This window comes from Myotis brandtii, unplaced genomic scaffold, assembly GCF_000412655.1.
Source record: "Myotis brandtii unplaced genomic scaffold, ASM41265v1 scaffold374, whole genome shotgun sequence".
Classification (NCBI taxonomy): Eukaryota; Metazoa; Chordata; class Mammalia; order Chiroptera; family Vespertilionidae; genus Myotis; species Myotis brandtii.
In genome coordinates this window covers 7,104,649-7,121,929 of record NW_005364372.1, presented here as the reverse complement: position 1 = coordinate 7,121,929, position 17,281 = coordinate 7,104,649, and the positions used below count along the sequence as shown (strand labels likewise).

The window sequence follows — 17,281 nt, the reverse complement described above, 5'->3', positions numbered from 1 at the left end:
TCGATTCCGGTCAAGGGCATGTACCTGGGTTGCAGGCACATCCCCAGTAGGAGATGTGCAGGAGGCAGCTGATCGATGTTTCTCTCTCATCGATGTTTCTAACTCTCTATCTCTCTCCCTTCCTCTCTGTAAAAAATCAATAAAACATATTTAAAAAAAAAAGACAAAAAAACACATTACCCTCAAATGGCAAAGTTATGATAGGGTTTTATATTTAGGACACTTCTATGCATAGTCTCATATTTGGAAACTTTATGTGACAACTATTTGAAAGCATGCTTTATGGGTATTATTTAATTAGTTGAAGCTTGTATAATCAGCCAATATTTATTTAACTTAAAAATACATTTCATATTTTCACCACTGCATAAGTTAAATTTACTTAAAATTATAATGCAGTCTTGGTCTGGGTAGATGACCTACCATTATTTTCAACAGACTCAGGATTGAATATTATGTCACAGAAACAAATTATAAGATGGTTATTTTATCACTGATAGTGGACATCAACATTGTAGAGAAAATGACCTGTTAAAGCATTTATATTTTTCATCCTTCCCTGATGTTACAACTAAAATCAATAGTAGAAATATAGAAGTTCTCAAAACAGCCTTGTGAAAATAAGAGGGTATTTGCCTCAGATGTCAGAGAAGATAATAGCTGAGCCTTAATTTAAAACCTCAAGTAAACAAATTTCTTTTCTTCTTCCCTTGCAACTATTAAATTGATTGCCAAATCATATATTTTTCAATCTGTGACTGCTACTAAAAACTCATTTTTCTCAATCTTTCCCACATTCACTGGGTGAAAACAAGTTGCTCCTTGTTCTGCCATTCCTACCTACCTATTCTTCAGATTTTCCCTGCTTTTCTAATTTCAATTTGTTTTCAAGAATAAACCCTTAGCTCTCGGTGCTTTTTCTCAGTGGTTAGAGCATCAGCCCACAGACTGAAGAGTCACAGGTTCAGTTACTGGTCAAGGGCAGGTACCTAGGTTTCAGGCTCAATCCCTGGTACCGGTCAGGGTGCATGTGGGAGGCAATCAATTGGTGTGTCTTTCTCCCATCAATGTTTCTCTCTCCTTCTCCTCCCTCCCTTCCATTCTCTCTCTCTCTCTCTAAAAATCATATGAAAAAATATCCTTGGGTGAGGATAAAAAAAAAAGTATAAGCCCTTAATAGCAACAATCTCATTTATGACATTAGAGAATACTACTTTCTTGTTTAAATGAATACTTATATGCTATATTACATCCAAAATAATTTTGTGGCCTTACCAATTTTACTATAAGTTTTCTACCATTATTCTGCATGTCAGATTTTGAAAATTTGACTGCTGACCATGGGAACAAGGAAAAATAATACTAGCTACAAAAATGTATTTTATATAGCTCCAGAAGGAATATAAAAATATTCCTAAGATCATTTAATTTAGTGTTTTAACTGTTCCTAAAATATTAATTTATTCAATTCATGCTTTCTCCTTTCCAAATTTCTAGGAGGCTAGCAGTTTCTATGAAGTTTTTATAGTGTCATGACAAATAAATTTCACAAATGCTTCTTCATAATATACATGCTTTTAGAGGATAGCTAGGCCAAAGATAAGAATACATGGTTTTATATTTTGAAATATAGTTCTAATGTTATATACAGGAAATATGTCTTATATTCTCTAATTTTGTTTTATTACTGTTTATAAACTTTAGAAGCATGACTTTTATTTTAAAAAAGTCACAACATTAAGACATCCGGGGTAATGATGCAATCTTTAATTGGGAACACATTTTTATATTTTGATAGCTTTTATTAAGTTTGTGCTACTGTATGTGTTACCTACTGCTGGAAAACTTCAAGGGAGGTGGTTTAAAAACATACAATTAGGAACTCATTTTGAGACATCTCCTTAAAGGCTACAAATGTTTGGATCTATCTCTTTTCAACCAATTATCATGATATTAGTATGTCCATATATTTTTGTGAAATGCCACATCTCAAGTGCCATGATCTTTTTTGAACAATTTTAATATCCAGGCAAAATAATGCAGCATGAAATCCTTTTCTTGTTTCTAAACTTAATTGATTTAATCACTGACTTTAAATGCTTGGAAATTATTCCGCTTGCCAGTGTTTGAATGCCAAACACATCATCTACAGTTCTAAAATGTTGCAGTTATATTTAGATAACTTAAAACACTGCCATCTAAATTACCCTAAATAATCCATAGAAATGTGTAGAAAAATTGATAATGGATGACAAATGCCCATTACCATCAAATTTCAGAAAAGTATAACTTTTACAAGGTATAGAAATTGTTGGGGTCTAGCTATTTAAATGCTCCTTGAACAGTTATCCAGGAATACGACATACAGCGCCCATACATTCATCTCAGCTCCTCCAGAACTCATCATCCCCATTTTAAAGATGAAGAAAGACATCAGAGCCAATAACCTTATTTATCTTCGGAGGCAAAAAAAAAATTCAAGTTTTGCCAAGCGTTCATGGACATCAACTCATTTATTCTCTTTGATCAATTTGTTTTAAACTGACCTCTTTCTCCCTACTTCTTCAGAGGTTTCAAAATAATATGTTAATAAAGTCATTTGATGTAGAGAGATTCCTTGACAGCCAATCAGATACACAGTCTCGCCTCTCTGGGTCCTAGGAAGAATCAGGGTTTTAGTCTTCTCTAGCACCGTGCACAGACAACAAATAAGGTAGGGTGGGGGCGTGTACAGTGTAAAGTACATGGAAGGGCTTATTCTTGGGAAACTGGTACATAGCACATTTTACACAAGATGATGAAGAATAAAAATATTGTTTATACTAAGTATTCAAAACTGGGGCTGTGCAAATTATACAAAGTGGTGGGAGCTGAAGTATTTGCCTGGTGCAATTTGCCACACTTCAGTATTTTTTGTTCTACCTTCAATTTTTGCCGTGCCCATGTACCTCCAGTATTACTGCTTAGTTTTGGTTTTTACTTAAGTAAATTTATTTTAAAAATTAAATTTATATTACAATTATGCTTTTAAAAATACCCCTTACTATAAAGAGAAAACACCTGTAATAGTAAACTATTACACTTTAAAATATTCATCTGTAACTGCTTAAACCATCTCCAATTCCCATCAGTTGAATGCATGCTACACTTTGGGAAATTCTGTCCAAATAAGAGAATTAACATTGGTAAATGGGAATTAAATTATTGAAAGTTTCATAGAGACATCGTATGTTAATTAGTTTTAATAATATACCTGGCTAACTGTATCCATAGGTGGGGTAGATAGTCACCCAGTTAATGAGGATTTAAGCAGTAAATCCAGCTGCTCCTGAAAGTACCTCCTGTTAGCTTCTGGCAAATGTTTGAAACTATGGCTTAAATATAATTACTCTTGCTCAGTGGTTTTCAAGTTTTTTAAAGCAATCAACCGCTTTTTTTTAAAGGAGCAATTTTTTTAGAAACCAGTAAATACAAGAGAAACTTAGAATGTTATTTGTAAAAATACATTTTAAATGCTTAAATTGTTACCACTTTAATGCAGCAAATCTATGAAAATAACGAAGTTATTTCGTGAAGACAGTTGCAGTGTCACAGGCATCCTATTTTTCATTGATTTCTGTATTTTGTTTTGGGTGTGTAGTGTTGGGAATATCCTGACACTAACAGATAAGTAATTGTAAACGGTACACATTTTTTTTTTACATCTCACTTGGCTATCTTGTATCATTCTGATTTCAGTGCTGGAGAGTGGAATAGTTAGGCTTATCATTTTCAGAATTGAAATCATTTGAATAACTAAAAACTGCTCACATTACCTGAGAGATCTTCACTGTTCTGTTAAAAACTACTTCCAAAGGGTGTCTTTTTAATATCGTATTTTTCTTTTTAACTTTTTCAGTACAAGTGTCTGATATGATGTTACTTGCTCTCTGGTTCAGATGTTCACTTGAAGTTTCAATTGGTCAAATTTATTTCATTCTGAATGCTTAGCTGAAATGTGTTTCAATTTCATTGCTGGCTCTTTATTGGCAGTGGTGAACATGTTTATATCATAAATCTGTGATAAAATGCACTTGATATACAAACTAATACAGGACTATTATTTTTGGGAGTGAGCTTACTAGTGCAATTTCTTTATAAGCAAAAATTTTCCAAACAGTGGTGACCATTTACTTTTAAAGTATTAGCATGGTCACCTGTTTTCATGTCCATTGATTGTTATGCTCTTTGTTGACTATGTCAAACTAAAGTACCTGAGCTTTTGGGCCTTTTAATTCTATTTAATTAACATGTGCTATGGTGGTAATGTACCCATTTGTATAATTATCCTCATTCAATATGCAAAGATATATTTTTAGATGACCATTGCAGAGCGACAGATTCTCCAGTTAATGTGACTGTTATTGATTACTAATTTACATCTGTTTATGTATATACATATGAACATATATATACATATATATATACATACATGTATACATGTGGATATGTAAATCTATCTACTGTTATTGATCAATTGAGAAGAAGAGGAGGAAGAGATGCAGGAGAAGAGGAAGTTGTTTTTTGTCTGATAACACAATTGAAAGGTTTGAAAGTCATTAATATGAAAAAATTATTTTATAGAAACACTTTAGGGTGTTTTTATTATTTCAAAATATGGCGATAATGAATTTGAACCGCTGAAAAATTTTAGAGCACCTCTGAAGAATTGGAGTTATAACTCAGTTTGAAAAATAATGGTTTAGCTAAAGGCCTTTATTTCTTTTAAAATGCAAATATCTCTACTTTCATGCAATCAGTCATTTATACATTAATGTGCATAAATTTATTAGACATCTTGCTGATGCTTAGAATTAATTCAGAAGAGGGGGCAGCAAAGATGAACTCAGTAACTGATACAAATGGGAATGATTGACTCTTAAGGCTCAGAGCACTGGAGATGTACCCGCCTACCTCACAGCTTTGCTTGAAGACCTGCTGTCTATATATTATACACTCATTTATATTTCAAAAAAGAAAGAAAAGAGAGAGAAAAAACAATAAAAGAAAAACCCACTAAGGAAATGTTCACTGAATTAGATGAGTGTGAGTGTGAATCAGATTCAGAATTGCACCCAACTGTTATAGAATATTTTTCTGGAACAACAATGTAATTAAATGAATTACTTATAATTTTCATCAACTTGAATGAAATCAACCCCAAAATTTCCAACCAGTGAATTTCTTAACAGAAGATACTCTAATCTTATACTGTGAGTGCCCTCAAATATTGCAAGCAAATATTGTGCAGGACTTCCAGATCATGTACAGCACAATATAAATGAGAATTTAATGCTCAAAACCTAATCCTGTACCTTTGTTCTATGACACTTTTTAAAATTTAATCTTTATTTTTGAAAGTATTACAAATGTTTCTTTACCCCCTCCCCCCCCATGGACCCCTTCTAGTCTGCACCCTCTTCCCTAGGCCTTCTCCTCACTATTGTCTGTGTCCATGGGTTATTCATTGGTTCATCTCTTTCCACCCACCCAACCACCCACCCCCACCTTTCCTCTGAGATTGGACAGTCTGTTCCACGCTTCTATGTCTCTGGATCTATTTTATTCATCAGTTTATTTTGTTCTTTAGTTTCCAAATATGAGTGAGATCATGTGATGCTTCTCTTAAACTGACTGGTTTATTTTTGCTTAGCATAATATTCTCCAGGTTCCTCTATGCTATCTCAAAGGGTAACAGATAATTCTTTTTTTATAGCTACGTAGTATTCCATAGTGTAAATGTACCACAGCTTTTTTATCTACTCATCTACTGGTGGGCATTTGGGCTGTTTCCAGTTCTTATCTATCATAAACAGAGGTGCCATATACATAGGGGTGCATGTATTCTTTCTGATTGGTGTTTTGGGCTTCTTAGGATATATTCCTAGAAGTGGGATCACTGGTTATGACACATTTTTTAATTAAAAAGAAAACTTGTAAACTTTTTTCTTAATATATTAGTATATCCTTCTACTAAATAAAATAATTTACCTTTATTACCAAAAATCTAGTTCTGCATGATTTCCCAACTCCTCCACCCACATCAGCAAAAGCTTTCTAAGATTTATGGAAACAAGGATCCATTACAATATAGTAAACATTTATTTTAAACTTTAGTGTTTTATGGAAGCATATTTAGGAAAATTGTTAGTTAATATTTTGAGAAAATGCTCCTGATAAAGAAGTTACACTATTCAATTTTTCACTATCTTACTAATATAGTAAAATACATTAATTTGAATCTGGGTTAAAGAAATATGTTGAACTAGAATTATATTTTCCACATTCTAAAGTCTATATCTGCAATCATTTTGTGTCTATTTAAAAACATATTTAGATTTAAAATGCTCATTGACCCTCACATTATTATCATTGTTGTTTTTGTGAAACTGAAAACACAATGAAATGATTGAATAATATACCATTTAGGAAAGGGATTCATAAAGATATTTTAAGTATTAAATTTCACTCCTCACTATCAAGCATAACATTTAATAATTAATAAAATAAATTTGAAATTAAAACATCAAAGCTTGAAGATACTTAAAAAGAGGAGATATTTTCCACTATTCTGTTGCAAAATATATAAAAATAAAACATTTTCTTGGGAAATTTAATTAACAGGAAAAAGTAATTAATATATACTAGTCTACTTTTTACATTTAGCTGATAAAGTCATTTTTATCAGTGAAATTATACTTACCTTAAAATAAAACTAAACCCTGTAAGCATAGTTTAGTAAGAGGGGGAACAAAAAAATTGAGCCAATTTAGTTACAAACATTCTTCTGTTATTGTTCACCCAATGAGCTTCAAAAACTCTAATTTCTACTGTTTTTCTCCATTTTGTACTGAGAATAAATATCCCTAAATCATAAACCCTATAGATTTCCATTTTCTCCTTTTCCAAGTTTATGAAAATTAGGTCCTGATTGTTTTACACAGCAAGAAGGTAAAATGTGAAGAGATTCCTATAGTTATGAGCACTGATAGTCCATGAGAATAGTTCTGGCTGACATCTCTGTGCTTTATTCCAAATGTGTATTATTGAGAAAAGCATACACAGAAGAAGAGTGAGGCCAGTAAACAGTATGTCTGCAGTAGCTCCATAGAGGGTGTACACACTGCCTTGGTAAAAAATACCTATGAGTCTTAAGAGTTTTAACAGTTCAGTGGGTGAACGTAGTTGGCAGTTGAGCATTGAGAATCAATTCAGATATATAACTGTAATATCTACATGCAAAGGACATGGTAACTATTGGTATGTAGTAACCAACTATAAAAATAACCCTGAAAATTATTACATATATATAATATACATAAAACTCTTTTTGATTGCATGGACTATATTACTATGTAATGTATATCTACTCATTGCTTCCCTAGGGAGAGAGCAGAGCTTTTTATGTTTGATCTTAGTATAGTCCTTGAACTAATTTTAATATTTAGAACATTTTCGTTAAATTTCTTAGAAATTTACTAAAGTACTATTTAAATATAAATGCAATATTAACCACATTAAATCTTAGAAGTTTATAATCCTATCTAATAAAGACAGAATATGCAAATTGACCATCACTTTGTGACAAAGATGGCAGTGCCCACAGCCAATAAGGAGGGGATATGCAAATTGATCTGACAAAGATGGCAGCAGCCAGGCCGGGATGCTTGCGTTGTCACCATGGCCACTCAGGGCCTCTGGGCAGTGCGCAAAGGCAGAAGGCGGCTCTGGGCCTGAACGAAGGCGGTGCTGGCAACCAGGGGAAGTAAGGCCTATTCTTGCACGAATCTTTGTGCATTGGGCCTCTAGTTATATATAATTAATTCCCTTCAGCTTTAAATTCATAGAGCCCCAAACTACTCATTTTGTCTATGTATTTCTCCTTTAAAAAACATTTCCCCATGTTTTCATATAGTTGTTTTCATTTTGAGTATAAAGCACTTTAATTAATTTGGTATAAACTTACTTGTATTAAATTACACTACTTTTGAAATAGAGAAAAAGACAAATACCATATGATTCCACTTATATGTGGAATTGAAAGAAAATAATGAATGAATAAATGAGATTGAAACAGACTCATAGATGCAAAGAGTGTCTATGGTTGCCAGAGGAGAGGGGGTGGGGGACTGGGTGAAAGAGGTGAAGGGATTAAAAAGTACAAATTGGTAGTTACAGAATAGTCATGGGGACATAAAATACAGCATATGGAATAAGGTCAATAATATCATGGTTAAAAGCATATGATGCCAGGTGGGTAGTGAAAATATAGGGGAGAACACTTTGTAAAGTATATGATTGTCTTAACCACTAAGCTGTACACCTGAAACCAATATAAAATAATATTGAAAGTTAAATGTAATTTGAAATTAAAATAAATAAATAAATTGCACTACTTTTCAAGATGTACCTCTTTAGGATTACCTACACATCTAAGGGGCATCAAAACCTCTATCATTGGCAGGTTTTTTTATTATTATTATTATTTTTTATAATATATTTTATTGATTTTTTACAGAGAGGAAGGGAGAGAGATAGAGTTAGAAACATCGATGGGAGAGAAACATCGATCAGCCGCCTCCTGCACATCTCCTACTGGGGATGTGCCCGCAACCCAGGTACATGCCCTTGACCGGAATCGAACCCGGGACCTTTCAGTCCGCAGGCCGACGCTCTATCCACTGAACCAAACCGGTTTCGGCATATCATTGGCAGGTTTTAATAAGCACTTCTGTCAAGAGGATACCTAATGCTTTCTCCATCAATCTTTGTCACTCTTATAGTCACCAAAATCCACATAACGGAAGTCACTGCCTGCTACTGAAACTTGAATCAGACACCTGAAGACATTAAAACATAAAGCCATGTCCTATCACCATCAAGCCTAACAACACTCCTCACATTTATTTTATTTATTAAAAAAATATACTCATTATTATATTGGGTTCATAATAACCCTATAACAACTTCACATGTTGTCTTTGCACTGGGCTGAGTCAATATGTTTTCTTAGACATCTGAACGTCATTAATAGAATTAGGTAGATTCTAAAAGGTAAAGAAATAGTATGGATAATACACATAAATTATTTGGACATGATAAATTAGTAGAATGCTATCAATTTATCTTTGCTTATAAAATCTATCAACAGGACTTAGTTGTCAAGTCCCAATGTGATATATATTACAATGTCCTTGAAAATTCTGATCCACAACTATTCTATCCTATTTTGTTCATCCTTTGCCCCCTGTTCCCCAGGTTTCCTAATTGTTGTTATTAAATTTCTGAAATAATAGCAGATAATTGAAATTTATTGTGGGATATTTAAACATGCAATTATGTATGGTACTTAGAACAAGAGCTTAATATAAGATACTTCAATGTCACAGCCTGACTGAGCAAAGCCACGAATAAAAAATCTTGCAGCACAACCTTAGAAAGGCTTTAACTAGCCCTTGTTAGAGCAACTGGAACACCCTGAGCAAGACAATCACATTCCAGAATTTAATGTACAATATACGCTATATTATTATACTCTAAATATCCAGATGTATTTGTTGTCTATAAGATGTTATATACCCAAAGGAGAATAAAGAAGTAAAAAAGAAAAATACAGTTAGTGTACACATGATTGTAGAATCTATTATGATATAATGTAATCACACATGCATATCTGATTATGAAAAAAACAACTTATAAATCTATAGATCTATAGACGATAGTGATGGGATATTCTTTAATTTTAATGTAGCCTCTAAAAGCAGATTAAAATAAATTTAACAAATAACGTGAGAAAACTTACCTTGACTTGCAAACTTCAACTCTTTGGCATCTGTGAGTGTGGTCCTTTTGTCAGATCCTTTCTTCTCTATCCGACGATGGCTTCTTCTTTTCTTAGACTCTCCCCAAAGATTGGATCCTCCATGCATGCTTGGTATATTCAAGATAGCAATTCCTTCCAGAGAGATGTTTATTAAATCTATCTGAACTCCATCACACTGATCAGTAAAAAGAAAAGAACAGAAAGATATTTTGTCTTTCTTTCCTTGATTTCTCCTTTCATATTTCTTTATCTTTTAATAAGAACTTTAAAATCCACAATCTTGTCATTTCTAAATAAGCTTTACAAGAACACTTCAATAGTTACCTTAAATGTCAATATAAAATATAAAACAGATGATAAAATTAACCTGTTATTCAGACTCTTTAAAAATGATCAAATTGAATCATCAGTTTCTTTTTGTTTATAGAAAACCTTTGGGAAAGAGATGCGTTAGTATCTGCATGTATAACAAGTTATAAATTTCCAATGTGTTACAAAAAGCTTGATTCTGGGAAGTTTGGTCAAATTTTAGGTGGAAATTTTAATGATTGCCTCCTTCTTAGAACATACTTCAAGGCACTTTTAAGAGAAAGTGAATAAGAACAGACTTTTGAAAAAAGAAAAGTACAAAACAGAATTTGCAAGAGCTCTGAATTACATTAGAGTGGCCAATGATGGTTTTTTTGTTTTTCTTTCTAGATTAAGTTCCAAATACAGTGTTAAAGGCAATGAGACACATAATTGTCTAAATGAATATGGAGGACTAGGCAGACTGAGTGAGGGAAATGCCAAGAGTAGCAGTAAATGTAATCACTAACCCATCATTACTTTATAGCTGCTGTAACAATGAATTAAAAAATAAAAACCATTAATTAGGCAGGTTTTTTTCTGTTTGTCTGAAAAATACAAAACTTGATAACAGACACAGCGGTAAATTTTAAAATATTTTGAATTTTCTCTTCATTCCCACCAATAGACATGTGTAGAGAGTGACAGGCTATACTGTATTTTTGGAGTCACTCATTTCTTTTGAGTTTTCTAAAATGGTAATAATCCTATATAATAAAAGGCTAATATGCAAATCGATCAAGCTGTGGAATGACAGGTCGCTATAATGCACACTGACCACCAGTACAATGCAGGAGCTGCCCCCTGGTGGTCAGTGTGCTCCCACAGTGGGAGGGCTGCTCAGCTATATGCCTGGCTCTTGGCTGGCCAGTGCAGCGGCGATAGTGGCAGGAGCCTCTCCTGCCTCTGAGGCAGCACTAAGGATGTCCGACTGCCAACTTAGGCTCAAACCCCATGAAAAGCGGGCCTAAGCTGTCAGTCAGACATGCTGTGAGGGCTCCCGGACTGCGAGAGGGTGCAGGCTAGGCTGAGGGACCCCCCCCCCCCCGAGGGCATGAATTTTGTGCACCGGGCCTCTAGTCACAAATAAAACCCAGACATTGTTCTCGCATGTTCAATTATAAGTCAGTACGAGAAGAGAGATATAAATACATAAGTTTAGTTTACAAAAAACTTTGCTGGGAATATGTATTTCAGAACTTGAAGGATATCTGCAGTGGGGTTGTTTTATGTATCATGTCATAGTCTAGGAAAACGACATTGAGAGTAATCATCATTTTCTTTCTCATGGCAATCATGATTTCTGAACCTAGAAGAGCTAATGCTATGTCAACATGATAAAAACAAAAACTAAACAAATAGAAAATCTTTATCTTTTTTCCACTTCTGCCTCATCACACTGAACCTCATACTGCATCTTAGTCACTAAAATGTAAACACTGTGAAATAAAGCATCACATCTTGAGCCTACTTGGCAGGGCTAGAAACAAATTCTAGAGAAGGTGCCAAGTTTTCATTCAAATTGCTTCAATGAGGGTGAAACCAAGGTCTGGATGATGTCTTCTCCTCCCCCCTCACCCCCCACCCCAGAAACAAGTATTTTTTTTACTTCCTTTTCATGTATTAAATTAAGATGATTTCTTTTTACTAAAGAATTCTACTCATGTGTATACTCACTTACCGCTATATATTCTAGATAAACAGATATTAATTTCATAATTAAAAGTAATCTTGTGTAAATACCCTGCAGGCCTCAATGAATCAAACACATACTGTGTGTCAGGCCTCCCACTGTCTTCAAGTGGAATGTACTGGCTGGATAATTAGATAGTACATATTTTTTAACCTTATTTGCATGCATATTATATCTTTTGCACACTGACAAGCAGCAGTAACAACAAAAGTCAGATTACCACAGGGAATTCCCACAAAGAAGTCTTCATTCCTTATAATTTGCAGCCTAAATTAAAATAATTTGATCTTTGACAAGGATGAAATGTCAAGCAGAAGGGGGTCCCCTACAAGCCATGGCCTGTGGCTTCTGAAATCTGCCTAATTTATGTCAGTCACTTCTTAATACATATTTAAGTATTACACGAAAAAGATGATAAATATGCAATCTGACACCTTTGGTATTTCCCTGCTGTTAATTTATAAAGGTCTGGTTTCCCCCAAACCGACTAAAATCACTTAAATAACAGAAGAATTGAGAAATAAACTGAAGTTGGGGCCTGGCTTCCATTTTCACTCAATATTGAACACAGCAGGTAGGACACTAAGACAATTATGTGACTAGGCCTTAGAACCCCACTGTGACAAGTTACTTTCAGAATTAGTGAAGAAGTCTTCCTTTGTTCTTATGCCTAAAAGGAAAGCACATTGGCAAATAGGCTTAAAAATAATGAACTGGGGAAGCTACATGTGACAATTGAAAAATATCAGTATATACCATTATTCGTGTTTTCAATCTTCAGCGTCTGGTCACATGTAGTTTTAAGGAAACAGAGTAAGTAGCTCTTTAACAAAGTTAAAAAAAAATCATTGAGTCCCAATAAAGGACTTTTGAAGAACACTGAGGTTCCCATGAGAGGAGGACAGTGTACTTACATAAATTGCTATTTATTAATGATTTGTTTCCACTAGTTCTTGACCCCAGACTACCTTCCTCTGTTTGCTTTAACATTATGTTCGTTAGTCAGGAAACTTTCAGTGCTCGTTCTGATGGAGACCAGAAATTGTCTGGTGCGCACCAGTGCAGTGCATGGAAATAAAAGCTGAGGTGAGAGCTATGAAATATAAACAAGTTATAATACTGTGTCAGATAATATTTTCATCCGTTTCAAAGATTTATGATTTTCAAAAAGGTAGCTACAGAGGAAAAGAATGTAAAAGCTTAAAAGCGAACAGCCTCGGTTAGTCAATAAATTCTGAATATTTTTATTATGTAGAGAAAAGGTTGTTAGCATATAGTACTATATAGTACTATGGGAACTATTTGCACATTGCGAAGCTGGGATGCCATTGTCTACTCTTTTAGGTTTTAAAGGGAAGATCTTATTCCATAGAAATTTACCTAAAAGAAAAGAAGATGTTTAAAATTTTTTTTCCCCAGTGCATTTGAATCCTGGTTTACTAATATACCCTGCACCATACTACACAAAGGTGTTAAGGGAAAGCTTTTATATGTGAATTTAGTGTTTTAGATTCAATTAATTTGACAAGAAAATTCAAAACATGTGAGGAACACTGGAAAGCTGCAAATGTGGATAATAAATTTGATAAGATAAAATTAATGATAAACTGTAAATATTTTTTTCATACTGAGTCTAATTTTATGCTGAGGTCAGATAAAAATCATTCATATTTTGCTCAATAAAACATAAGACCCTTAGGTGCCTTTCCCAAATAATGTAATACAAACTTTGCTTTTAATATATTAAAATTTTAAAACTTTTAATTTTTCATTTATCTTTGGTAACAAAGTTAGAAGATAACTGATATTCTGAAAATTAAAAATTTCAACTCTGTTAATCTCTCTCTCACCATATACATTATACATCATCAGTTTATACACATATACACACATATTAGTATGTATAAAATCTACAATTTATTTGTTTCCTTAGATTTAAAACCTTTGGCAGCAACACAATTCTTATTTCTCTTAAATTATTAAAGAAAATGTTCATCTGTTCAATTCTGCAATGGAAACATAAAATCTCTTTAACTCATAGGATTTTGAGGGAGACTAAATCAAATAATGTGTTTGCATTGCTTAGCACCAAGCATGAGGTTTAATTAATAATAGATAAAACTTAGCTATCTATAATAATAAAAGCCTAATATGCTAATAAGACCGGACAGCCGAACAACCTGGATGAAGCCACGGTGGCAGGGGCCAAGGCAGAGGTGGTTAGGGACGATCAGGCAGGCAGGTGAGCAGTTAGGGGTGATTGGGCAGGCAGACGAGTGGTTATGGGCAATCAGGCAGGCAGGCAGAGTGGTTAGGGGTGATCAGGCAGGCAGACAGAGGTGGTTAGGGGGATCAGGCAGGCAGGTGAGTGGTTAGGGGCAATCAGGCAGGCAGGCGAGCAGTTAGGGGCACCAGGCAGGCAGGCAGAGTGGATAGGGGCGATCAGGCAGGCAGGCAGAGGCGGTTAGGGTTGATCAGGCAGGCAGACAAGCAGGGGAAATCAGGCAGGCAGGCAGGTGAGGTGTTAGGGGCAATGAGGCAGGCAAGCAGAGTGGTTAGGGGCGATCAGGCAGGCAGGCAGGCAGGTGAACAGTTAGGAGCCAGCATCCCGGATTTCGAGAGGCATGTCTGACTGCCAGTTTAGGCCTGATCCCTGAGTGATCCCTGTGGGATTGGGCCTAAATTGGCAGTCCGACATCCCCCAAGAGGTCCCGAATGCAAGAGGGTGCAGGCTGGGCTAAGGGAACCCCCCCCCATGCATGAATTTCATGCACTAGGCCTCTAGTATCATTATAAACTAGTATCTCATGATATTCATATTATTCTAAATATTCAACCCTTTTGGAAAAAGCATCCTGTATGAAAGAGAAATGTGAAATGAAGGGTCATGCACTAAATGTGTTTTGAAGAGGATGCTTATAAAATATATATACCCATTACATGAGGCACTCTTGTACTGGAGTGGTTTTAGTCTCTGGTATATATTTTCAAACCATAGTTGGTATAATTTTAGGCCAAATAGGAAGCAACAGGAAACAGAATCGAATTTCCAAATTGCTGTTTTTGTTATATTTAATTATGAAGTAACCTTGAGGGTAGAAAGGAATATTCTACTAATATGATAGACTGGATTCATTAAAAAGTAGAGAAGCAGATTTTATATTGCCATCCATATACACACGCGCGCACACACACACAAACCCCACATTTTAGAATTAAGATGAATACATAAAATTATAACAGTATTTTAAGATTTGCAAAAATAGAATGGAAAGTGCATGGCTCTGGTTCTGATTTATAAATGTTACTGTAGTGGTTTCCAGAACAAGCCAGTCAATGCAGAGATGGTAAGTCAGACGTGGAGGGCATTTAGAAACACAGCCTAAGATAAATAATTTAATTCTATTGCCCATATTTTTTTGGGGAACATTCTAAATAGTTATTCTATAAGATGTCAATGTTTTCCACATTGATTTTCATTCAAATAACTTTTGCTATATGATACAACCTTTTTCTTGAACATTTTCTATTCTGTGACACATAAATACATAATTGTGTGAATATATGCATCCACAGCTACTGAAGAACCCCTTGTTTGTTTCCAAGTTTTGGTAATTATTAATTAAGCTTTTATAAATATCCATGTACAGGTTTGTGCATGGACATACGTTTTCAATTCCTTTTGGTTTTCAACTCTAATGAGTATAATTGATGGATCATATGGTAAGAGTATATTTAGTTTTGTAAGAAAGTGCCAAACTGTTTCCAAAGTAGCTCTGTCATTTTGCATTCCCACCTGCAATGAACGAGACTTCCTCTTTCTCCACATCCACACCTGCATTTGATGTTTTCAGGCTTCTAATAGGCGGGTAGCGGGAGGTCATTGTTTTAATTTTCATTGGAGTATCATTTCTTTGCCTTCTGTGGATATTTTTTGGTGAAATGTCTGTTAAAATCTCCATCCCATTTTTCAATGGGATTGTTTACTTTCTTAATGTTGTGTTTTAAGAGTTCTTTGTATATATTGGCTCAGAGTCCTTTATCAGATATGTCCTTTGCAAATATTTTCTCTCCATTGGTGGCTTGCTTCCTCATTTTCTTGACATTTTCTTTCACAGAGCAGAGTTTTTAATTTTAACAAAGTCCAGTTCATCAATTGTTTCCTCATATCTTTGAAGTGTATCTAAAAAGGTATCACCATATCCAAGGCCATCTAGGCTTTTTTCCTACATTATCTTCTAAAAGTCTTATAAGTTTGCATTTTACATTTAGGACTTTTGATCCGTTTTGAGTTAATTTTTGTTAAGAGGGAAGGTCAGAGGGAAGGTAGGGGAGGGTGGGGGTAAAGGGGAAAGATCAACCAAAGGACTTATATGCATGCATATAAGCCTAACCAATGGACACAGACAACAGGAGGTGAGGGCATGAGTGGGGGGAGGGGGGCAATGGGGCGATAAGGACACATATGAAATACCTTAATCAATAAAGAAAAAATTTTAAAAAATAGAAATCAGTATCCCATTAAAAAAAAGAATGAAATACCTTAATCAATAAAGAAAAAAATTTAAAAAAATAGAAATCAGTATCCCATTAAAAAAAAAGAATGAAGATCTATGTTTAGATTTTTTTTTTTTTTTTGCTTGTGGATGCCCAGTTGTTTTAGAACCATTTGTTTAAAAGCCCTTTTTTCCTATTATATTACATTCCCTCCTTTGTCAAAGATCAGTATTTATGGAGGTCTGTCTCTGGGATCTCGAGCCTGTTCCATTGATTTATTGGTCTATTTGGTCTATTCCTTCACCAATATCACGCTGTTTTAAGTACTGTAGCTTTACACTAAGTCTTGAAGTTAGGTAGTGTCAGCCTCCATTTCTGTTCTTTTTCAATTTGTTCTGGGTCTTTAACTCTCTATATAAACTTTAGAATCAGTTGTCAATATTACAAAATAATGCTGGGGTGTTGATTGGGATTGTAGTGAATATAGAAATTAAATTGGAAAGACTGACAACTTGAGTTTTTCTATACATAAACAAGGAATATCTCTCCTAGATCATTTTTTTCAATCTGTGTTCAGTAGTAAGATAAGTCAAGGAAAGGTAGAGCATGTACCCTACATTCAACAAGAAGACATACTTATAATTTTTTTTCATTTTTGCCTTCTTCTACAGATTTTATTTGAACATTCTGAGGGCAAGACATGTTCAATATCCACTAAATAATGGATTTTTAAAAATAACATTTCAGGAGGGGAAGGGAGATTTAGGTATTACTAATAAATATATGTGCATATGCACATATACAATGGTATAAATATATAACACTATATATATCTATATCTATATCTATATCTATATCTATATATCTATATCTATATCTAT

General features: G+C 34.2%; 1 protein-coding gene across 4 annotated transcripts in view; it reads right to left on the bottom strand.

Moving 5' to 3' along the window:
* DGKB (diacylglycerol kinase, beta 90kDa) overlaps positions 1 to 17,281 on the bottom strand; it is a 543,595-nt gene that overhangs the window by 148,226 nt on the left and 378,088 nt on the right. For all 4 annotated transcript variants that reach the window (XM_014544666.1, XM_014544667.1, XM_014544665.1 and 1 more), the window contains one exon: positions 9,842 to 10,037. In XM_014544666.1, coding sequence (XP_014400152.1) covers positions 9,842 to 10,037 — 196 coding nt within the window. The remainder of the gene's footprint in view (positions 1 to 9,841; positions 10,038 to 17,281) is intronic.